Source organism: Notamacropus eugenii, chromosome 1 (genome assembly GCF_028372415.1).
Source record: "Notamacropus eugenii isolate mMacEug1 chromosome 1, mMacEug1.pri_v2, whole genome shotgun sequence".
NCBI lineage: Eukaryota > Metazoa > Chordata > Mammalia > Diprotodontia > Macropodidae > Notamacropus > Notamacropus eugenii.
Window position 1 is genome coordinate 523,846,995 of NC_092872.1, and position 25,591 is coordinate 523,872,585.

The 25,591-nt window shown below is 39.5% G+C and overlaps 1 protein-coding gene across 2 annotated transcripts in view; it reads left to right on the top strand.

Annotated features, from left to right (window-relative positions):
- NUGGC (nuclear GTPase, germinal center associated) overlaps nt 1-25,591 on the top strand; it is an 88,104-nt gene that overhangs the window by 50,108 nt on the left and 12,405 nt on the right. Inside the window, exons 12-16 of one of the 2 annotated variants that reach the window (XM_072633821.1) lie at nt 1,458-1,622; nt 11,532-11,689; nt 15,165-15,303; nt 20,551-20,659; nt 23,243-23,379. In XM_072633821.1, the coding sequence (XP_072489922.1) occupies nt 1,458-1,622; nt 11,532-11,689; nt 15,165-15,303; nt 20,551-20,659; nt 23,243-23,379 (708 nt within the window). The remainder of the gene's footprint in view (nt 1-1,457; nt 1,623-11,531; nt 11,690-15,164; nt 15,304-20,550; nt 20,660-23,242; nt 23,380-25,591) is intronic. The other variant, XR_011972402.1, reaches the window with a different exon arrangement.

Below are 25,591 nucleotides of genomic sequence, written 5' to 3' on the forward strand. Positions count from 1 at the left end.
TGAATCATTAAACTTTAGAATAGGGAGGGATCCTAGTGATTACCTCATCTAACCCTCTCATTTGAAAAAAAAATGAAAAGACCTTCAAGGCAAAGACTGATAGTAAAGTGAAATTACTTCTTCTCAACAGAGAGATGGTCGATCCTAGCTACAGAATGAGACATCCGTTGTCAGTCAAGGTCAATATGTTAATTTGTCTTGCTTAACTGAACTACTTTATTACAAGGGAAGTTGGATTCCATATCAGGAAGACCTGAGTTCTAATTTTGCCATGGATACTTACTAGCTGTGTGGTCTTGGGCAAGTCATTTAGCCACTCTGAGACTCAGTTTTTTCATTTGTAAAATGAATATAACAATAGCTCTCTGTAAAGTACCTAGCAAATCATCATCTGGCCCTTGCTTTTACAATTCCAGTGAGAGGGAGCCCATCTTTTCCCACTCCATTCTTGAGTTTATTAGGAGATATTTCTTGACATCAAGTTTCAAATTGCTGCTTTGTAGCTGCCACCCCTCACTTTTGATCCTGCCCTCTAGGTCTAAGCAGAGCAAAATTAATCCTTTTTTTGGGTGATAACCTTTCAACTGCTTGAACACAGCTATCATGTTCCTTCCTAAGTCTTCTCCCCTACAAGTTGAATGTCCCCAGTTCCTTCATGTGGCTCTTAAATGGTGCAAACTTTGAGTCCCTTCATCTCTTATGACATGATCTTCATCATCCTTCTCTGAACACTTTCCAGTTGATCAATATCCTTCCTAAATTGTGCCACACAAAACTGAACATAATGCTCTAACCAGGATAGAGAGTATAATGGGACAATCACTATTCTCCTTTACCATGTATAAGGCAATGTATTCCACGATCCTTTTAGACTAATTAGACTATCCTTTTTTTTTTTTTTTGCTGTCATATCAATTGCTAACTCTTGCTGAACTTGTAGTCCACTAAAATTCCAAGATCTTTTTGAGAGTAACTGATGATTAGCAGATCTATAGCTAGGAAAATTTATGGCTAGGATGAGTTAAGTTGAGAGGGATGAGATGGGGTGAGGACTACATTTCTTCCTAGTTGGGTATAGCCCTGACTAACTCCTGTGGTAACCCTAACTCCTCAAACAATAAGAGGATGTGGGAAGGGGAAGGTGTCAACAGGCAGGGGATATGGTGGTATGGGAATGTGGGCTTTGGGAAAGGGCCCCTCATGGTGATAGACCCTCAAGGCCTGATAGCCTAGAACCAGATAAGGGAGGAGGGTGGTGGGGTGATGGGAGCCTTTGCAGTCTAGGACAGAGCACTTCCATGGAAAGAGAGAATGCCCCTAGCTATTGGTTGTCCTCATTTTTCTAAGGCACCATGACCTAGTTATGGCTTTGTTGATTAGCCAGGAGGGGATACCCTGGATGGAAGGCTGCTGTTGCTTTCCTTGGGGTAATATCTCTTGTGGTTTCTGCTGTTCAGAATGAATTCCTTCACTTGAGCAGCCTTCGGAGATTTGTGGAAGACAGAATACAGTTGCTGGAGAAGGATGTGGACCAGTGTTTTGCCCAAGTAGAACAGCCTCTGCAGGAAGGGGTGAGAGATGCAAGGGATTCCTACCGAAGAATCCTCAGTGGATGTCTAACTGTGAGTGACACTTCTTTTCCCCTATGTTCCAGAGAAAAATTATGATGTTATTAAGATTTGGAGTGAGAAAATCTTATTTGCACCTATTTTAGGTGCTCCTTTGGAAGAAGATCACTGGTGGTTTTACCTGCACCTATCAGTTTTGAACCTCCTTTGAGTAATGTTGAATCTACCAATTTAAGTGTATAAAGTGATTGTGATAGTTGGAACTTAACAGGTCTGGTTTTCCTGTGGAGTCAGGAAGACATAAGTTCAAATCTGGCCTCAGACACTTATTAGTTGGGTGACCTTGGACAAGTCACTTAATCACTGTTGGTCTCAGTTTTCTCAGCTGTAAAATGGAGACAATAACAGTACCTACCAAATGAAATTATATATATATATGTGTGTGTGTGTGTGTGTATCATTTATATATATATATATATATACATATATATGCACATATATATTACATATATATGTAAAGCATTTAGCACATTGCCTGGCATATAGTAGGTGCTATATAAATATTTATTCCCTTCTTTTCTCCTTCCTCCTAAATAGTCTATCCTCAGTTTCTGGAGTTATTACTGACAGAATGGTTGTTTCTTGGATTTAGGCCCATAGACCAAGCAATTAAACTAAACCCATAGTTTACTTTAATTAGCATGGATTGCATTCAGTTGAATAAATATTTATTAAGTGTAAAGTCTGAGGTAGGTGAGTTCTATTTAGGAAATGTTGAGTTTGAGTGACCTGTGGGACCTCTAGGTGAAAATGCTTAATGGGCAGCTGGTGATGAAGAGATTGAAGTTCAAGAAAGAAATTAGGGCTAGATATATAGATTTGAGCATCATCTGTGTAGAGATGGTAATTTGGCACACAGGAGCAGATCATATCACCAAATGAGAGTTACAGAGAGGGAAGAGAAGAGGGCCTAGGACTAGGTCTTGTGGATATTCGTGGTTATGGGGTGGGAGATGGATGCTGATTCAGCAATGGAAACTACAAATGAAACACCAGGGTGCAAAATAATCATAATATACATAAAGGTAACTTATAATGTGATTTTCTCATGATAAATCCATTAGATAATGCAATCCTTATTTCACAGATGAGATAAAGAGCCTCAGACATGTTCTGTGGTTAGTAAATATCAGATATGGAATGTGAACAACTCTGATGATTCAAAGACTAGGGCTTGTTTTATTACAACTTGCTGCCTCTAGCATGGTTTATGATTCTGCTATAAAAAAGAACTCTTTATTTAAGGAACAGTATAAATTATTTACCTACTTACTAATTAGTACCTGTGCCGTGACAAATATGTCAGGATACAATATAGAACAATTGCTGAATTTCAAAAACCAATACAAACACCTACGTACAAGTTAAGTACCACTTCTCTCAACTTCACATATTTTCTTTTGCTGCTTATTCTGACTCTTATCCTCCTAAAGAAGAAGGTTTTAAGTTATGTTCTGGGCTTTGTTTGGTCATAGTTGTCTAATGACAGCTTGTACCTTGTATTTCTATAGTTGCCTTTAATTAAATACTTATTCTTTTTTTTAAATTTTATTTATTTATTTGTTTAAGTTTTCAACATTCATTTCCACAAAATTTTGAGTTCCAAATTTTCTCCCCATCCCTCCCCTCCCCCCACCCCAAAATGCCAAGCATTCTAATTGCCCCTATCATCAATCTGCCCTCTCTTCTAATATCCCTCCCTTCCCTTATCGCCATCTTCTCTTTTGTCCTGAAGGGCAAGATAAATTTCTATACCCCATTACCTGTGTTTCTTATTTCCTAGTTGCAAGAACAATACTCAACAGTTGTTCCTAAAACTTTGAGTTCCAGCTTCTCTTCATCCCTCCCTCCCCACCCATTCCCTTTGGGAATGCAAGCAATTCAATATAGGCCATATCTGTGTAGTTTTGCAAATGACTTCCATAATAGTCGTGTTGTGTAAGACTAACTATTTCCCTCCATCCTATCCTGCCCCCCCCATTTCTTCTATTCTCTCTTTTGATCCTATCCTTCCCCAAGAGTGCTCCCTCCTCCCACTGCTCTCTCTTCCCTTATCTCCCCGATCCTGCTTATCCCCTTCTCCCCCACTATCCTGTATTGTAAGATAGGTTTTCATATCAAAATGAGTGTGCATTTTATTCCTTCCTTTAGTCGAATGTGATGAGAGTAAGCTGCATGTTTTTTCTCTTACCCCCCCTTTTTCCCTCCACTGAAAAGTCTTTTACTTGCCTCTTTTATGAGAGATAATTTGCCCCATTCCATTTCTCCCTTTCTCCTCCCAATATATTTCTCTCTCATCCCTTAATTTCATTTTTTAAAGATATGATCCCATCCTATTCAACTCACCCTGTGCTGTGTGTGTGTATGTGTGTAATCCCACCAACTACTCATATACTGAAAAAAGTTTTCAAGAGTTACAAATATTGTCTTTCCATGTAGGAATGTAAACAGTTCAACTTTAGTAAGTCCCTTATGATTTCTTTTTGTTGTTTACCTTTTCATGCTTCTCTTGGTTCTTGTGTTTGAAAGTCAAATTTTCTTTTCAGCTCTGGTCTTTTCATCAAGAATGCTTGCAAGTCCTCTATTTCATTGAAAGACCATTTTTTTTACCCTGAAGTATTATACTCAGTTTTGCTGTGTAGGTGATTTTTGGTTTTAGTCCTAGTTCTTTTGACTTCTGGAATATCCTATTCCACGCCCTTCGATCCCTTAATGTAGAAGCTGCTAGATCTTGTGTTATCCTGATTGTATTTCCACAATACTTGACATGTTTCTTTCTAGCTGCTTGCAATATTTTCTCCTTGACCAGGGAACTCTGGAATTTGGCCACAATGTTCCTAGGAGTTTCTTTTTTTGGATCTCTTTCAGGAGGTGATTGGTGGATTCTTTCAATATTTATTTTGCCCCCTGGTTCTAGAATCTCAGGGCAGTTTTCCTTGATGATTTCATGAAAGATGATGTCTAGGCTCTTTTTTTGATCATGGCTTTCAGGTAGTCCCATAATTTTTAAATTGTCTCTCCTGGATCTATTTTCCAAGCCAGTTGTTTTTCCAATGAGATATTTCACATTATCTTCCATTTTTTCATTCTTTTGGTTTTGTTTTGTGATTTCTTGGTTTCTCATAAAGTCATTAACCTCCATCTGTTCCATTCTAATTTTGAAAGAACTATTTTCTTCAGTGAGCTTTTGAACCTCCTTTTCCATTTGGCTAATTCTGCTTTTGAAAGCATTCTTCTCCTCATTGGCTTTTTGAACCTCTTTTGCCAATTGAGTTAGCCTATTTTTCAGGGTGTTATTTTCTTCAGCATTTTTTTGGGTCTCCTTTAGCAGGGTGTTTACTTGTTTTTCATGCTTTGCTTGCATGTCTCTCATTGCTCTTCCCAGTTTTTCCTCCACCTCTCTAACTTGATTTTCAAAATCCTTTTTGAGCTCTTCCATGGCCTGAGACCATTGAATATTTATATTGGATGTTTGGGATACAGAAGCCTTGACTTTTATGTCTTCCCCTGATGGAAAGCATTGTTCTTCCTCCCCTGAAAGGATGGGAGAGAATACTTGTTCACCAAGAAAGTAACTTTCTATAGTCTTATTTTTTCCCCCTTTTTTGCGCATTTTCCTAACCAATTACTTGACTTTTGAGTCCTTTGTCAAGAGTAGGGTATACTCTGGGGATCTGTAAAATCTCAGTTCCTCAAAGGTGGCACAATCAAGCATGTACACTGGTCTGGGAGCAGGTAAGCAGGTAGAAATATTTGTGCCCAGAATCTTAGCAGAATTTCCTCTTCACAACCAGCTTGCCTGCAGTTTAGCCAAGCCAGCACTGGGGGGTGAGATTCAGAAAAGCTGTGGGGGCAGGGCCGCCATTCAGTATGGGATAAAGATCAGCTGCAGCAGGGCCTCTACACAGGGTTGAGGTAAGAGTCAGCTGCTCAGTGCCCCCAGAGGTTTTACGATCTAACAGCCCGCTATAGGGGCTGCTGTGGAAACTGCTACCACCTGCCCGATGTGGCCTCCATGGCCGCTGCCTGAGGCCAGAGCTATGGGAAGGCCCTTCTCCCTTCTTAGCCAGCTGAAAAAACCCTGTGGCGCCTGTGGATTGAGGGATCTGGGAACTGCTGCTACTGCGACTGGAGACTCTGCCCCTGAGGCAGGCTCGTGTCCTCCTCCCAGAGCTGAGTCATGCCACGCCAAGGCGGGGCTGGGCTCTGCTCTGCGTCCTGGTGGGACAGATATCTCCCGTTGCCCTTTCAGATCACCCTGGGCTGGAAATCTCCTCCACTCTGTTGTTCTGTGGCTTCTGCTGCTCTAGAATTTGTTGAGTCTTTCTTTACAGGTATTTTATGGGCTGTGGGGGGAGAGCCAGCGTATGTGCGTCTTTCTACTCCGCCATCTTGGCTCTGTCCCCCTTAACTATTTATTCTTCACTGAGGAAAAAATGCCTTTTAACGCTTCTACTTTTTAAAAAATAAAATTTTATTGGTACCTTCTGTTTTTATATCACTTACTTTCTCCCAATATATCCTCCTTTTCTCTCTGGGAGAGTCATCCCATGTAACAAATAATAATAAGGAGAAAAACAACAGTTTGGCCAAACTGACATATGAGAAGAGTCTGACTTTTCTACAGTGTTTCATGTCCATAGTCTCCCACCTTTGCAAAGAACTGGTGAAGGTACCTTCTCATTAGACTTCTTTGGGGCCAAGCTTGGTAATTATAATTTCACAGCATTTGACTTCATTTCTATTTAGAAAGAACAGCATGGTTGTATATATTATTTTCCTGGTTATATTTACTTTACAATGATCATAGAAGGTTTTCCATACTTTTCTGTTTTCATCGTATTCATTATTCTTCATAACACAGTAATATTTCACTATATTCATAGACCACAACTTATTTAGTTTTTTTTTCAGTTGATGAGCATCTACATTGTTTTTAGTTCCTTGCTACAATAAAAAGTACTGTTATAAATATTTTGCTTGTATATGGGGCCTCTTCTTCCATCACTGACCTCCTTAAGGTTTGTGCCTCACTGTGGTATTTCTTTATCAAAGGGTATGGATGTTTTACTCATTTTATTTGCGTCATTCCAAATTGGTTCCAGAATGTTTAGACCAATTCATAGCTCTACTAAGAGAAAATTAGCATTCTCATTCTTCCCACAACCCTTCTAGCATTGACTATTTACATCTTTTGGCATCTTTGTCAGTTTGCTTGAGTGAGGTAAAGCCTCAGATTTGTTTTGATTTGCATTTATCTTATTATTAATCATTTGGAAGCATTCACTTATTTGGTCATTAATTGCTTGCAATTCTCTTGAAAATTGTACATAGTCTTTGATCATTTATCTACTTAAGAATGGTTTTTGGTTTTATATTGTTCTGTTAGCGGCTTATTTATCTTGGATATCAGACCCTTATCAGAGATTTTTGATAGAAATACTTTCCGTAGTTGATCTTTTTTTGTTTACTTCTTCTAGTTGGATTAATTTTGTGCAAAAGCTTTTCAATTTCATGTAATTGAAATGATCTATTTTTTTCTAATCACCTATATTCCTTCTTTACTTAAGAATTCAATTATCTCACATAAGAAAAGGCAAGAAAAACCTTTTATAGTGGAGGCGAAGAGGGAGGATGAGTGAGCCTTTCATCAGAATTGACTCAAAGAAGCAATGACATTCACACACAATTGGGTATAGAAATCTATCTTACCCTACAACACCATAGGAGGGGAAGGAGATGAGAAGGGGAGGATGATAGAAGGAAGGGTTTTCTTTTCTGAGTCTTTACTAGCTGTAACTGAGGAAGTGGAAGCTGAGGAAATGCAGGACAGATAGAAATGAGAAGGTTGAAGACATTGAGGATAAGGATAGATAGAGAATGAGAAAAGAAAGAAAAGGCACAAACTTAACAGATTAGGGTAAGTATTACTTGGGCAGCTAGGTAACACAGAGGATAGAGTTCCAGGTCTGGAGTCGGGAAGACCTGAATTCAAAACTGACCTCAGATACTTACTAGCTGTGTGTCCCTGGGCTGACTGAAATGACTGAACAACAACCAAGTATAACTTACAATTATTATTTGCAGTTACTTACAGTGTGGGCAGCTAGATGGCATGATAAAGTGCCAGGTCTGGAGTCAGGAAGATTCATCTTCCAGAGTTCAAATCTGACCCTAGATACTTACTAGCAATGTGACCCAGGGCAAGTCACTTAACCCTCTTTGCCTTAGTTTCCTCATCTGTAAAATGAACTGGTGAAGGAAATGATAAACCACTCCAGTATCCTGCCAAGAAAATCCCAAACAGGGTCACAAAGAATCAGACATGACTGAAAACAATTAAATGACAACGGCAACAAATAGCATATATTTAAGACTAAGTGCTAAAAACACCAAAAACAAAAATGTCAGAAATGAAGAAAAGCAAACGTAACAGTCCGCAGGTCAACAAAGCACATTCCATTTTCACTAAGTATTTCTGTCTCCAGACTACTGGTGATGGAGATATAAGCAAGGTGCACAGAATTTCCTTTTCTAGTAATAATACTATAAGTAAGATGTTATTTGGTTTTTAAAGTTGGATTATTGTCCATGAAATAAAGTATAAATATGGTATTTCTAAAGATTTTATCATCTATAAGCTTCCATGAAGTGACCTGTATCACATATACCTTTCAGGAAATTTCCTACTAGGTGTTCTCTACCAATGAATAGTTTAGGTATGCAGATGGGCATGAGCTAGGAGGAGACTGATTAAGACAGACTGGCACCTGGTCCAGCAATATCATCCATCAGGGAGATGCTGGAGGTAAAAAGGGAAAAACAAAAGAAGTAAAGGAAAAAAAAGGGGTGAATGAATTGAAAGCATTTTGTAGAACATGGAGACAGCATGGCAGAGTGGGAAGAGTACTGAATGAGAGCACAGGTCCAGGCAATGATATTACTGCCTATGTGACCTCAGGTAAGTTGCTTTAATTCTTTCTGGGTCTTAGTTTTCCTCATCTGTAAAATAAAAGGATTGGCATGCTGGTAAATATTTAACAACCAGCTTGCCCCCTACCCCCCCAAAACAAAATGAAAACAAAACATTGGACTCACTTTTAAGTTCAACCTGAATTGTCAATATTTCTCCATCACTTTCTTAAGTCTAGACAATTTAAAAAAACCACAGTAACAAATCAAGCCTTGATTTGTAGTGGTTGCTCATTTCTCAGGTGGAAATGTTCACCTTGATCATTTAACAGCCGGCTCTTGACAGTTTGAGCTGGTTCTAGCACCATGCAATTGGACTAAATTATCTCTAAAGTCTCTAAAGATCCTATGATAGAATAGCTAGAGTTCTGCTGCCTAAAAGCTCAAGAAAACTGGAGTTAAATAAAATTTCAGAGTTGGAAGGAACCATGAACTGACCAGGAATCACTTCTACAATAGCCCCCAGTAGGTGGCCATCCAGTCTCTGCTTGAAGACCTTCCACAATGGGGAGCAAATTACTTTTAGAGGCAGCCCATTCCACAATTTGTTAGGTCTCAATAGGTTTTTCTTAACTTCTATGCCCTAATATTTCTACCATGCCATGCTTCCAGAACAAAATTATTTATTATAATTGAGCAGAGTTCAGCCACCTTTAATGCTTGTATTATTATAGTTTTGTATATTGATTTCTTGGTTCTCCTTTCTCCAGGAATCTCTGGATTCATCATGTTTGCCATTTCTTACATTGCAATGCCATTCTATACTATTCACATAACATGATTTGTTCGGTCATTCCTCAATCAGTGATACTCACTTGGTTTCCAGTTTTTTGCTACAATGAAGAGTACTGCTATAAATATTTTCTTATATCTGAGACCTTTGTTTCTGCCTTTGGTCTCCTTGGGTTAAATGCCTCTATCTATATCTATCTATGTATCTATCTGTCTGTCTCTAATGTCTCCCGTAGCTTCAGTCCCACACCCCAACTACCTATTGGATATTTCAAGCTTGATGTCCTAAAGACACCTAATCCAACATGTTCAAAACTGAACTTATATTTCTCCAAAAAACATCTCCCTTCTTCCAAACTCCTCTAGTTCTGTTGGGAACATTACCATCTTGCCAGTCTCTCAGTTTCTCAATCTTGGCATTGTTCTGGACTCTTCACTTTCCTTTACCCTGTATGTCAGCTGTCAAATCTTGTTACTCTTCTGACATTTCTTTCTTTATTTTAAAGATGATACTTTTTCTTTACTTTACCCATCTTTCCCAGGTCCTTCCTTGTCCATGTTTTCCCTCACAGCAGGACCTACATGGAAATGTGCTCTGCATGACCACACATGCACAACCCATGTCAAATTACTCGCCCTCCCAATGGGGGGAGAGAACCTGAAACTCAAAACCTGAAAAAAGAATGTCAAAATTGTCTCTGCATCTAACTGGGGTAAAACAAAACACCAAATCAAAAATAAATAAAACAATAAAGTTGGAAAAAAATTTTTTTTAGTCATTTCTACCTTTGCAGCTTCTCTTGATTTTACCCTCTTTCTCTGTTCACACTCTTTTACCTCAATTATTGCAATAGCTTTCTAACTGGGCTTCCTGTTTCAAGTTTCTCCTGACTTCAATTCAGCCACCACTTAACTTGTCAAACTGAGTTTCCTAATGTGCATCTATCAATAAACTCAAATGGCTCCTCTTTATCTCTAGGATCAAATGTAAAATTCCTGAGTTTGGCATTTAAAGCCCTTCATAGCCTGGATCTTTCCTACCTTTCTAATTTTCTTATCCTTTACTCCCTTAGCTTCACATTTCAAAAAAGCCAGCTGGCTTCCTTGCTGCTCTCATTCAATCTCCCCACTGTGCTTTGCACTGTCTTTCCCCTATGTTTGGAGTTCCCTTTCTCCTTATCTCTGCCTCCTAACTTCCCTGACTTGTTTCAAGACTCAGTTCAAATTACACCTTTTGCAAGAGGCCTTTCCTGCATAACTAGCTCCTTCCTTCTGACATTAACTCATTTATACTTGGCAGGATTTTATTTTATTTTTTTTATATCTGAAACTCCAGAATATTGTTAGTTTTAATTTATTTTTTCCAATTTTAAACATTTTTAGTTAAAGTTTTGAAGTCCAAATTCTGTTCCTCACTCCCTCCCCTTCCTCATCCCTGAAACAGCAACCAATCAGACATAGCTGTCTCAACATTTCTTGCAGTTAACCCTTTCTCTTCATTCACACCGTGGTTCAAGCCCTTATCATTTCTTACCTAGGTTATTTCAAAAGCTTCTAACCACTGTGACTCCCCTACTCACTTATTCCAATGACTTCCTGTTGCCTTTAGAACATAAACTCCTTTGTTTAGGTTTTAAAGTCCTATACAACCTGACTCCAAACTCTGTTTTTATCCTCACTGGACATTATTCCTTCTACACTCTGCAATCCAATCAAACTGGCCCTTTTTTCTGTCCTTCACACATGACATGCCATCTCCTGTCTCTATGTCCAATTGCAAATTTCCCCCTTTTACCTAATGAGCTGTATTTTGTAACAAAGAACAAAATAGAAAGGATTTAGCAAAATTGACCAACACATCAACTGAATTTGATAGTACACATGACAGTTCACACCCATAGTCTTCACCCTCTGCAAAGAAGGAAGAAATGTGAATTTCTCAACTTATCTTTGGAGCCAAGCTTGGTCACTGTAATTATGCAGTGTTCAGTTTTGTTTTTCCATTCTTTCCATTTACATTGTTGTATTGATGACTTTTTATTCTAAGATAACATTTAATCTACTCTGAAGACTTAATGATGGCTTTTGACCAAAAGCAGCAGGATCCTGGCTCTCATACTCACCAGGCTTAGCCAGTGCTTGATGAGTGCTCAGTCTATGCTTGTTGCCTGCCATCTAATTTTCCACTTTCTTATCTAGAGGAGCAAGGGAAATCAAGGTTTCCACCAGACTTTGAAAGCTGTTTGTCTGAAAGATGGTATCTACGCCTCCAGGACGCTTGCCAGAATAGACCTCAATGAAGCTATCACTCAACCTATTTATGACAGAGTGGACCCTGTTTTTGGAAACATTTTCAGGTAAGTGCACCATCTTTTTTCTTTGCTTCCTTTTAGAAAGCAAAGTTACTAGGTACATCAGAGCAGACACCTCTCTAGGAACTTTTACTTTGGGCCAAGTCTTGGGATATGTTTTTGGGAACTCAGAGACTTTGGTACAGTTAAGGGTTGGCCAATGTCAGGTCAAGGCTGCTGAGCTGACCATACCTCCTTACTGATTTTGTTTGTTAAATAGTTTCTTATAGGGAATTAGAGTATAGCCTAAGATGTCACATGGGTATGAACGTTGTGCTTATCATAACCTTACAGCTCTCTTTTAAGAATGTGAGCCTAATAAAGGGTGTTTCAGTTGGAGGAAATGTAGTTAAAGAAAACACACCGATGTTTTTAGCTAAACTAGAGGAAAGTGACTTTTGCTTCTGTGTGTGCCACAACTCACTGTCTTCTTATGAAGAATGAAATGAACTCTTTAGCAGAACTTTAGGAAAGATATTCTATTTATATAAACCATTATTATACACAAAGGTGAAAGTGATGCAGGAGTATGCTGGCAAATGTTAACAATCAACTCTCCAAAAATATAGGACACATTTTTAAGTTTAATCTACATTTTTAGCATGTTTTCCATCAAGTTCCTAAGTCTAGATAATTGACAAAACAATAAACAAAACCCTGATTTGTAGTGAGATTCTCAGGTTTAAATGTTCACATTGAATATTTAACCAGTAAGTCTGAGAGTCTTCAGCATTCTCCTGCATGACTGGCTTTTGAGAAAGTGATTGGATTAATTTTTCACAAATCATTTAGTCAACAAGCAAAAATTAAGTACCTCCAAGTGAGCACTTGCAATTGCATGAACAAACTATTAGGTGTTCATGGACAGCTGATAAAGGACAGAAATGCCATGTAATTCAGTTAATTGTGTTTTCTTATAAAATACAGGAAAATTTATTACATTTATTAAATCATGTTGCTATATTATCAGATTACCTTTTAAAAATAAATTACTGTCAACATGTATCTCTATTTACTGTATGTAAATGATATACACAAACAAACACATAAACGATATGTGTATATATATAATATAGAGCAAGATTCCAGGAAACAGAAACATCTAGGTACAACATGGTACATTTTTTTATCTACTTCAACTATTTTCAGTCACTGTTTATCTTAACTCTACTTTTCTTTACCAAGGCTAAGTAGATTCTCAATCAAAAGAATTCTTTATAATTAGAAATTTTCTTGCAGATATACATTATTTCCATTTCTTGAAGGTGGGTGGCATCAAGAAATATTTATGCAATACCAACAGAACACCGCAAATGATACAAAATTTAGACAAGACTGCAGTGTCTTCCCTCATGATGCCTAGTGGAAAAAGACCAAGACCAAAAACACAGATAATTGTGATGGAGAATTGTGTCTGATATATCCAACAGAGATCTGCAGAACAAAGTGAGGTCTAAATAGGAAACTCATTCCCTACTGTGGGCTTATAGACCTAGGTTCCAGCCAGAAACCATCCCAGCTTTCATCAGGCCTCCAGATAACTTTAGATTGTAGATCATAGATCACAGATCATAGATTTAGAGCTGGGAAGGACATTAGACATCATTGAATTAACCTCCCTTCTTTTATAAATGAGGAAACAGGCCCAGAGAGCTTAGGCATCTTGCCTGTGGTAACACAGCTATCAACCAATTGTCTGAGGTGGCTTTGAACCCAGGACCTCCATGGTCTCTATCACCTAGTTTTCTGCTTGATATCCCACTTCCATGGAGAAAACACTTGACTTAGGCTGAGTTAAGCCAAATCCACTTCATGGAGTCCCTCTGTTTAGAAACACTATGTAAGTGCCCCCTCCCCAACAAGAGTAGATTCCTTATCTCTAACAGAAATCCTGGGATATATAGAACTAAGGCCTGGTAGTAGGAGTCTTGGGGCATTTCTGGACTGGAGAACTAATTGTGTGGGGCAGTCATGGCTATTTAGGCTCACCTAGAGACTATTTACTTTTCTCTGGTGCAGGGGAGAGAATACTGGACATGGAATCAGGAAGGCCTGAGTTCAAATCTTGCCTTCTATATGTATTAGTTATGTGACCCTGGGAAAGTCACTTAGTTTTAGTCAGCCTCAGTTTCCTCATCTGTAAAATGGGAATAATAATAGTACCTAATGTGGGAATTAAAATTGTCCAACCTACAATAAAAGAGACTGAGGCAAAGCTCAGAGCCAATGGTGCTTTATTAAAGGGTCCTTGGTTCTTTCTAATGAAGTGGACCTCAGAGTTTTCTCACAATCTGAGAGGTTCCTTTCTTCTAGGGCCTTATTTTTAAGAGGTTTGATACCAGATTTGATACTTGAACATTTTAAAGAGGCTATCCAAAGTACAGAATCCCATTGATTGATAGATCTTGCTTCGTAGGCCAACACATGATGCATCAGTTAGAAATGGTATGTCAGCAGTCGGAGTGGGGGAGGGGAAAGGAGAAGGGTGTCAGATTGGGTGACATGTGGGGCATCACCACTAAGTGGGCGTAAGATGGTCACTCACTCATGTTGGATGAGAGAGAATGGTCCAGAGGTGCAAAAATAAGTTGGGGGACTTTATATGTAATTGAGTCACCTCTTCCACACTGGGCTTGGTCACCATAACAAGGAAAAACAAGGGTGGAGAGCCTCTAGTTAGCTTCCTATGTTTAAACAAATGAACTTACAATCTGTAGCTCACAGCTCTGGGGCCTAATATACAGAATTTATAATCACTACCCCTATGGAATCAGAATGAACTGATTTATACTGATTGGAATAGAGTAGGGTCCAAATGAATTGTTTCTCATACTATGTCACAGGATTGTTGTGAAGATCAAACGAGATAAGTTGGAAAGCACTTTGCAAGTCTTGAAGGGCTGTATAAACGCTAGCTATTATTACCTTCAAAGATCCTTCAATGGCAGCCAACCATTGATGAGTATGTTCCCTTATGCCAGACCACAGGAATCCTTTAAACCCAGTACCAAGACAATGAGGATCAGGGAGTCAGGAAGACCTGAATTCAAATCCAATCTCTGATACTTCCTAGCTGTGTGACCCCAGGCAAGTCACTTTAACCCTGCCTCAGTTTCCTCATCTGTAAAATGAGTTGGAGAAGGAAATGGTAAACCACTCCAGTATCTTTGCAAAAAACCAAAACCAAAACAACCCAACCCAAATGGGGACATGAATAAAGAGTTGGACGCATCTGAACAACAACAAATGTATAAAGTGTTATAGTATGAGGAATTATATATATTATATAACTATACTGTAATAGTTATTATAGTATAAGGAATAATAACGTTGGAAGGAGGAAGTAGTATTGATTAGGCCATACTTGTTGGTTTTGCTGATTATTGCCGATGGGTAAATCGTACTTGCACCAAGTCTGTTCTCAGGTCCACGCATTGTTAGCTCTTTCTTGCTTGCCATCTAACTTGGCATCCTTCTGTAGGACTGGAAAGGACACCGGTTCTACACTGATCCTTCACATAGATACTTTCAAGTACTCTCTGCAGCAGAAAATAACAGAAGTGGTGATAAAAAGAGGGTGGAAACCTGACGGCTGCAAGCATAATTTTCTGATCCAGGAGGTGAGAGTAAAGTTCAGTCTTATTGGCTTATGATTAATTTTTTGTTCAAGCTATGTAACTTGGCCTTCTAATCTGATGTCTTGCCCCCTTGGAGTTGGCCAGAGTCTCAAAGGAAGGGAGAAGAGAAATTAATGGAACACTTAACTAATGAAATACCGATTGATACAGTGGATAGAGAACCAGGCCTAGAGTCAGCAAGACTCATCTTCCTGAGTTCCAAATCTGGCCTCTGACACTTATCAATTGTGTGACTGTAGGCAAGTCACTTAACCCTATTTGCCTTAGTTTCTTCATCTTATAAAATGAACTGAAGAAGGAAATGGTAAACCACTCCGCAATCTTTGCCAAGAAAACCCCAAATGGGGTCACAAAGGATTGAAACAATTGAACAACAAAACTCTTCACAAGTTAAAGGAAGTAACCAGTCCTAAGACTGCATTTGAGCTATAAACCAAAACTGAACATTATCCCGACATGAGATTAGCTGGCGGTAAATGCTGCCTCTGTAAAGAAGAGACAGGTTACACTTTGTAGAATGGTTCACAAGGTTCCTTGACCCACAGAAATACTCATTGACACGTAACATTTTCAACTGCTGCTCCTATATTTTTTGCCAGGGTCATAGAGATATTGATGTGGTTTAGAGAAAAAAGTCCCAGACTGGGCAGCAAGAGATCTGGGTTGTAGTGTGGATTGGCATTAAATAGTTGTAAGGAACTTCTAAGTCCTGCCACCTCTCCAAGGAGTTATTTCCTCAACTGTGAAATGAGGAGGTTGGATTAGATGACACTTGAAGTCCCTTCCTGGATGTAAGCTAACATATTGTAGAGGATCAGCTTAAAAAAAAAAAAAGCATGGAGACATCAGATCACAGACCTAGAGCTGGTGGTGACCTTGGAGGTCATCAAGAACAACTCCTTTACCTTACAGATGAGGAAACTGGGGAACTGAGGCTGCTAGCCTCGAAAAAAGAAGGTCGAAGCGAGACACAGCAGCTTTCTTCAAATTTTTCATGGAATGATAGATTTAGAGCTGTATAGGCCTCTTAGGCCCTCTGATTCAATCCTCTCCTTTTACCAATGAGGAGGAATCTGAACCCCAGGAAAGTGAAGAGATTTGCTCAAGGTCATTGAGATTGTACATGGCAAAGACAGAGTTTAAACCTGAGTTCTGTTGATGGGGATGCTTGTGCTTGGGCCCCAACCCTAAGACCATATCTCTGGAAACAACTTAGTTTCTTGGGAGAAAATCTCTATTTTTGGTGCAAGCACATACAGGCCTGACCTTGGAAATCCTTTGATAAAGGCTATCAGGGGTGCCTGGCCCAAGGACTCTTCCCCTGATGCCAGATCCCCAAGGATCATGCTCTGGCAACCCTTCTGTCTTGTCTTCTCCCTCAGTGTCTGGTATCAACAGAGCTTATCTTTGCTGACTCCCTGAATTTTCCCATCCATAGATCATTGTTGCCTCCTTTCAAGGCACCTGGACCCCTTGCATATTCCTCTGAAGTCCTTAGATTCCCTAATTAGCATCCTTGACATTCTTTTCCCAGTCCCTTTTCCATATAAGCCCTAGCACCATCCTCACTAGTTTGCAGGTTCCCTAAGAACCGTTGCCAGCTTTGTTAAGTGTTACAGTAAACTTTGCACTTGTCTAAGAGAGTTTGTATGTATGAATTTGTTCAAGGCAACTTCACCTTGTGCTCTGACATTTTGGGGACCTCAGCCCCCCTAAACCATGTCAGCACCCATGTGATTCCAAATTCTGTGCTCTTTCCACCTACCATGTGAATCATTGTATGTAAGAAGAATGAGAATTATTCCTCTTGGCCCCAGAGAGTAGAAATTGATCACAAAAGAGGGAGATGTTAGGTCAAGGGAAGGAAGAATTTCCTTACAATTAGGGCTGCCTGAAAAATAAAAAAAAAAATGGGGCCGCTAAGTGGCACAGGGGATAGAAGTGCCAGGCCTGGAGTCAGGGAGACTCATCTTTTTAAGTCTGAATTTAGCCTCAGATACTTGCTATCTATGTGACCCTGAGCAAGTCAGTTCACCCTGTGTGCCTCAGTTCCTCCTCTGTAAAATGAGCTGGAGAATGAAATGGCAAACTACTCTGATACCTTTGACAAGAAAACCCTAAACCGGGTCATGGAGAATCAGACACAACTGAAAAATGACTGAACACCAACCACAAAAATAAAATAAAGGGAAATGGTGGGTTGGATGGCCATTTGTTGGAAATGCTGTAGATCAGGGGTCAATCAGTATTTATGAAGGGCTTACTATGTGCCAGTAAGTGCTAGGGATACAAGAAGAGACAAAAGACAAGACAGTCGTTGCCCTCAAGGAGTTTACCATCTAGCAGTCAAAGACTGGTTGTTGTCTTTTGTTCCTCTTCCAGGACCAAAATGGCAGACATCACTATGCTAGAGTCAAGCTTCATTGTGTCTGACTGTGGCTGAACAGAACAGTACGAGCTTGGAATCCTCTACCACAGATCAGGCACAAATAGTCTGTGTGAACATTTGGGATGGATTCTCCAAATTTGTGAATCCTGTGTTTCCTTTGTACTATTTCAATTCTGCTTTGCTAATAGAGCACAGCACCTACTCTGAAGTGGGCATGCCATGCTGAGTGGTCCTGTGCCAGTGTCTCCCATGTCACACAATCAATTCCAAAATTCTTAAGAGAGACTTTGAGAGTGTCCTTGTATCGCCTCTTCTTATCACCTTGTGAATGCTTGCCCTGTGTGAATTCTCCATAAAATAGCCTTTTTGGCAAGAGTATGTTTTGCATTTGAACTGCGCGGTCAGCCCATTAGAGATGAGCTCTCTGCAGTAGCATATGAATGCTTGGCAGTTTAGTTTGAGAAAGGACCTCAGTGTCTGATATCTTATCCTGTCAGGTGATCTTCCGAATCTTCCTAAGACAATTCAAATAGAAGTGATTCAGTTTCCAGGCATGACACTGGTATACTATCAAGGTTTCACAAGCATACAATGAGCTTAGCACAATGACTCTGTAGACCTTCATTTGGGTAGTCAGTCTAAGACCTCTTCTCTCCCATACTTACCTTGGGAGCCTTCCAAACACTGACCTAGCTGTGTGTGAATCAACCTCATTATCCTTGTGTACATCCCTGGAAAGTATACTACTAAGGTAAATGAACTTATCTATAGCATTCAAAACATCCTCCATTTACTGTAATTAATAGTTCTATATATGGATGGTGCGATGGTGGCTGATGGAGTGCCTGGGTTTTCTTGGTGTTAATTATTAGGCCAAAATTAGCACAAACAGCCAAGAATTGATTCATACTTTGTTGCATCTCAGCTTCAGAGGTTGCATTGAGAGCACAATCATCTGCAAACAGAAAATCATGCACCAAAACTCCCTCCACTTTGGTCTTGGCTTGTAGTTTTTTCAAGTTGGAGAATTTACCATCAGTGAGCTAACTGACCAACCTGTTTAGATCCTTATTGAAAGCATTTGACAACATGGCTGAAAACATCATGCTGAAAAGCATGGGAGCAAGCACCTGGCCTTGTTTCACTTCATTGGTGACTGGGAAAGCACGAGAACATTGTCCATTATCCAGAACCCAGGCAAACATGCCATCATGAAATTGATGTACAATGCTGATGAATGAGGGAAGATAACATGTGAACAAATACATACAAAGCAAGCTATTTTTGGGATAAATAGGAAATAATTAAGAGAGAGGAGGCATTAGAATTGAGAAGTTGGGGAAAGTTTCGTTGGGATTTCAAGGAAGCCAGGAGGTCAGTGGTCAGAGTGGAGGAGGGATCTAGGTATGGAGGACAGTCAGAGAAAATTCCTGGGGCCAAGACATAGAAGTGTCTTATTCATGGTACAGCCAGGAGGCCAATGTCACTGGATCAAAGAGTACATGTCAGGGAGTAGGCATAAAAACCTAGAAAGGTAGGAGGAAGATAGGTTATGAAGGGTTTTGAATGCCAAACAGAACATTTATTATTTAATCCTAAAGGTAATAAGAAATCCACTGGAGATTACCAAGTAGGGGATTTTATAGTTGGACCATACTTTAGGAAACCACTTTAGTGCTGAATTGAGGCTGGCAGGTTAGAGGGTGTGATCTGAAGGAAGAGCCAGCAAAGGAGACAGAAGAGTGGTCAGATTGGTAGGAGGAAAACCAGGAGACAAAGCGACCCTGAAAATCTACAAAGCAGAGAGACTGATTGATCCTTATGTGTGAATTAGGGACCTCTGTTTCCATTTGACTTTGATAGCACTGTTGGAGCGGTTGATTAGATGACATTTAAAAATTGCTTTTAGTTCTGGGATTCTGATTCTGTGATTCTGGTTCTAAGATTCTAGATGGACCATATAGTTAATAGTTAAAGGGGGTACCAGGCTTTGTGGCAGCTAAGTGACACAGTGGTTAGAGCACTGGACCTGGAGTCAGAAAGACCAGAGTTCAAATATGAACTCAGACACTTACTAGCTATATGACCCTGGGCAAGTCACTTAACCTTGTTTGCATACAACCAGAGAAGGAAATAGCAAACCACTTCTGTACCTTTGCCAAGAAAACCCCATGAGCAGTTGGTCCACAGGGCCACAAAGAGTCGAACACAAGTGAACAATGACAGGCTTTATAGTCTTCTTCTTAGCCTTGGCATTTCCATATCTTCTAATTTGGAATTTGGTGGGTTACCTTTGGCCCAACTTTGCAAAGCTTTTACAATCACTCTTTCCCCCCAAGGCAGAACTTGCCAGGAATCAGAATTTAGTTGTTGTTCAAATCTGGCTTTGCTTTCTTTTAGGCTCAACCCAGTTTATCCTAACCCGGGCTAAATAATTAAATACAAAAAGGAAAGAAACAGAAGGTGCCACTTACACCTATTTACATATTTAAACAAAAGTTTCTTCTTTCTTTCCTTCTTTCCTTCTTCCTCCCTTCCCCCCTTGCCCCCCAAGGTTGCAGAAGTTTAAAAAGGTTGATTGTGAATGGACCTCTCATGATGCTAGTGTTTTGGAGGATCAGTGATGTCTTTGACTCCATGATGTGTTCCTTATAGTCTGTGTGATGCTGGCCAAGTCCCTTTACTACTCTAGGCATTGGCTTTCTCATCTCTAAAATAAGGGTGTTAGACTAGTTGACCTCTGAGAACCCTTCCAGATCTTGATGTTTGACCTTTAGGGAAGTCTGACACATGACTGAATGAACGATTTATTCATGTTTTCTGAAAATAAATTCTCATAGATAAATGCTATCTTGGGAGGCTTGGAAGAACACATCCTCAGAAAGAAGAAGAAAATCTATGAATCTCTCTGCAACTCTGTTCAGAATGATCTGAAGCCATGTTATGAAGGTATAAGCTTGTGGGGGTCCTGTGTTCACTTTGTGCTTTTTTCATTAATTCCTCCAAGACTAGCGTCCTATTTTCTTCCCAGATCACCACAATAGCTTATTTCACACACACAAAAAAACCAGATAATAAGAGGAAAAAGTAAACAGGTGAGCTATCTATCTTGTCTTTGGGCACTAATTGCCTTTCTAGTTTTAAGAAAATTTATCACTAGAACTGTAACTAGGCTAGGAGAATGAGAGCTTTTCCCCAGGATGCTTGAATTTAGAGGGAGCTGAAAGCACCTTCAGTCCTTCAGGAGGAATAGGAATGACAGAATTTAGCACCTAGTTTTCAAGAGCAACTTGAATAGGAAGCTAACAGATGACAGCATGGATTTCTTCTCCCAGTCATTCTTTTTCTTCATACAGTTCTTTCTCACAAATGAGCCTGTGCTTCATGTGGCTTGTCCTGGGTATGGTAATTTGTGGTATTTGCCTTGAGTGCAAATATTCCCAGTAAAGCTCTCCTTATACCATGTTACCATGCTCTGCTGATATTTTGCATTCCTTTCCCATAGCTTTGTGCTTTAATTATTTAAAACACATATAATTTAAATGTGAACAGCTGGTTATCCCCAATTGGAGAAGTGATGCCCCACAAATGTAGTGGTGAAAGTGGGATGAGCACTTTTCATACCCGAACCCTTTCCATTCTCAAGAGGCTGGCTCAAGGAATGATTTTCTCTCTCTTTTAAAAATGTATTTAATTTTTAATTTATGAAATAAAACAAGCATTTCCATAACATTAGTAGAATAATAAAAAGATGATTGCACATGAAACTACAAATCTGTTATGTACAACTTGCTATTCCTTTTAAATATATAAAAAATTTATTATGTAAATTTCTTTTTTTTCCCCTTAACCCCGCCCATATTCTCTTGATGTTTCCACCTTCATTGTCTCTTTCCTTTCTCACCTGAGAGTGGGGTGGGGAAAGTAGATAAAACCCTAAAGTCTCTAGTGTAGAGTTACCTGTTAGCTTAGAGGTAATGATTTTAGTGTATGAGGATTTTAATCTAGGGTTAGGGACCCAGCTCCTTATAATTTCTCCCCTCTGCAATGTTAGAAAGCTTGAAAGTAGATATTAACAAAATTCATAAGACTCTGAGCCCCTAGGTGATTCTTTTGATCACTAGGCTGTAAAGATTTCCTAGGCAGTTCAATTTGGTGTAATCAGTTATCCACAGGTTTCTCTCTCTCTCTCTCTCTCTCTCTCTCTCTCTCTCTCTCTCTCTCTCTCTCTCTCTCTCTCTCTCTCTCTCTCTCTCCCCCTCTCCCTCTCCCTCTCCCTCTCCCTCCTTCCCTTCCCCTTCCCCCTCCCTCTCTTCCCTTCTCCCTCTCTCTGTCTCTCTTTCTCACAACTGCACCAACTCAGAACACACTTGAAATAATCTCATTTTCTAGAAAGCCATTATTTAAAAACAAAACAAAACAAAACAAAACTGGTAAGCAAAACATAAAATACCAGAGAAGCACATAGTAATAAACCATGCTGCCTATGTCATGTCTAAATAAAAAAAGAAATGAAATACAGAGAGTGCAGTAAATTTGCAATTGTTTTAGTGGTTTCTTAAGTAGGCAAAATTATCACTTCCTGCTCAGCCAAGTGGCTAGTCAGGTCAAACTGAAATCATACATAAAGACTGCTGAGGGCACTAAACTGACAACATTATATTCTGTTGCATTTTCTTTTATTTTGTAAATATTTCCTGATTGCATTTTAATTTGGTTCTCACTGCACTAGGGTATAGTGCAGGACACAACGTGCCCTATAAACCCTATGTTTGACACTTGTGGCTCTATGATGCTCAGGTGCTGCTTCCAGTGCCATCCATCCTTCTCTCTCCAACTTTCCTCTTCCCCTCCCAGAGGGATTTAAAAACTGCTGCTGTAACAGAAAGCTCTGTTCTTCAACTTTGATCTTGTGATAATACACAAATCTCTTCTTGAGATGGAAAGAAATATAACCCCCAAGGTCTTTAGTGACCTAGGTCCATTAAGTTTTGCCGGAATAACTCTTACAAAGGTGAAAAAAAAGGAAAGGACTAGATTTGTCTTTCTTAATTATGAAAAAGAATATTTCACAATCCTTCCTCACTATGACAGGACCAGATTGGATGAGCTTAATCAAATATTTATTAAACTTGTATTGTTAAACTTGTATGTATGAGAGAGAGAGAGAGAGAGATAGAGAGAGAGGGAGAGAGAGGGAGAGGGAGAGAGAGAGAGAGAGAGAGAGAGAGAGAGAGAGAGAGAGAGAGAGAGAGAGAGAGAGAGAGAGAGAGGGAGACAGGGAGAAGGGAAAACAGTCAGACACTGTTAAGTGCTGGGTATCCTGATCAATCTAACTTTGCTGTTATCAGAGATTTCCTTGGTGACAATCATCATATAAATAACAAAATTATAATTTCTCTCCTCCCCCCTATTTTATAATTTATTTTAATTCTCATAGAAATAGTAATTTTTTTCTCTCTAACGCCCGGGAAAACTCATACATACTTATTTTTTCAACTGGGGTGTAATTATGGTTATTGTTTTCACTAGAGGCAGCTCACATAACTGGCAAGAAAGCGTGTGAGCGAATGAAAGATGCCATCAGAAGAGGTGTGGACAGACAAGTGGCCGAGGGTTTATTTGAAAGGGCCCAAGAAAGTATGAAGAATCAGTTCCAGCAATTGAAGGTATTCCACATCCCTCTCTTGATTTCTGATTCTAGGGAGGTGGCAGGGTAGTGTTGGGGTTTCAGGGGAAAGACTGGAATGTTGGCCTGAACAGTTTCCAAGAGCAAATTTCCATGGTCCACAATGAGCCATGGTGGCCAGCTTGCTTTCTGATCTCTTTTCTCACTGCCAAAACCTGGTTTTTAGCGCTCTTGTGACAATAATCTTAGGAACATAGCTCCCCGACCCTGCTTTCTTGTATCCTACTCTCCTTAACTGATGACCCCAGCAACATGTCCCCAGATAGAATAGAAGTTATTCTTTGTACAATGATGATAAGCACCTGACTGCAAATTGTTTGTAGCTTTGGCAAATAGATACACAATATAGATATTATAGAATCTAGCTTTGTCATTCAGCAGTCATTCTTTTAACATGCATTTATTAAGCACCTATTCTATACCACACACTGAACTAATTGCATATAGAGAGAGTCCAGCTTGTCCAACATGCATTTATTCAACAGGCATTTATTAAGTGCCTACTCTGTGGTAGATGGGCAGCTAGGTGCCTGCTGGACAGGAGCTCCTCAGTTCCCTGCAGGTTCACTCTGGATCTGGGTAGATTTCAGAAGGACAATAGTGGAGACCACAGATAAGGGGGTCATATTACTTTATTCTTGATGGCAGCAGGTTGAGACAGATGGGTTGGTTGGGGCATCCATTCACTCCTACAATATCCCCAGCATTCCTCATTCTGTGCTTACTGACCAGTGCTCATTTGATTTGTAGAGAAACAGACCAAAAAGGCATCATGCCAACAATAAGCTCATAGGTTTACATTAAGTTTGGTTATATCACAATGTGTCAGCATAGAGCAGGTGCAGTGCTGTGTTTACAGGTTAAGCTCAGACGTTTAGATTATCTATGGTTATATAATGACATGCAAGTGCAGTGGGACTGTTTATGAGCCATGATCCTGGGAACTTGCATCTTTAAAAATCCCCAAAAAACAGATCCATATCACCTTGATTGTTTGTGTTTGTCCTTTGTTGCCAAAGAATACCATGCCATCAGAGAAATGATGACATGACTTGCACTTGACTTTGTTTTGAGTGAGGGAGGGCTGTGCAAGTCACTAGCCTCACTTCTCCTCCAGAGCCATCTCCATATCACCTTACACATAGTGGATAGAGTACCAGTCTTGGAGTCAGGAAGACTTCTCTTCTTCAGTTCACATCTGGCCACAGATACTAGCTGTGTTACCCTGGGCAAGTCACATAACCCTGTTTACCTCTATTTCTGTAAAATAAGCTGGAGAAGGAAATGGCAAACAATTTCAGTATCTCTTCCAAGAAAACCCCAAAAAGGGTCACAAAGAATCAGATACAACTGAAATGACTAAATAGCAACAAAAACTGTATTAGGCACAGTATTAATTGCTTGAGGTCCAAACACAAAAATGAAACTATTCCCACCCTGTAGGAATTTTTATTCTCTTTTTTAACAAAATTAATTTTTCAGTTTTCAACAATTACTTCCATAAGTCTTAAATTTTCTCCCGCTCCCTTTCCTCTCGCTCCCTGAGATGGCATGCAATATTATATTCTTATTATACATTCTTACTAAGCATATTTTCACATTAGCCATATTGCATAGAAGAAGTAAAACGAATGGGAGAAACCATGAGAAAAACCAAACCAAACCAAAACATAACAAAAGAGAAAATAGTCTGCTTCATTCTGCATTCCAATTCCATGGTTTTTTCTCTGGATGTGGATGACATATTGTCTCTAGAGTCCTTTGGGAATGTTTTATGTCCTTGCATTGTTGTTAAGGTCTAAGTCTATCAGAAATAATCCTCACACACTGTGATTTTTCTTGTGTATAATGTTCTGCATCTGCTCATTTCACTCAGCATCAGTTCATATAAGTCTTTCCAGGTTTTTCTGAAGTCCAACTGTTCATCATTTCTTTTCGCACAATAATATTTCATTACATTCATATACCACAACTTGTTCAGCCATTCCCCAGTTGATGGGCATCCCCTTGTTTTCCATTTCTTGGCCACCATAAAAAGAGCTGCTGTAAATATTTTTGTACATGTGGGACCTTTTCCTATTTTTATGATCTATTTGAGATACAGCCCTGGAAGTGATATTGCTGGGTCAAAGGGTATGCACATTTTTGTAGCCCTTAGGGCATAGTTCCAAATTGCTGTCTAGAATGGTTGG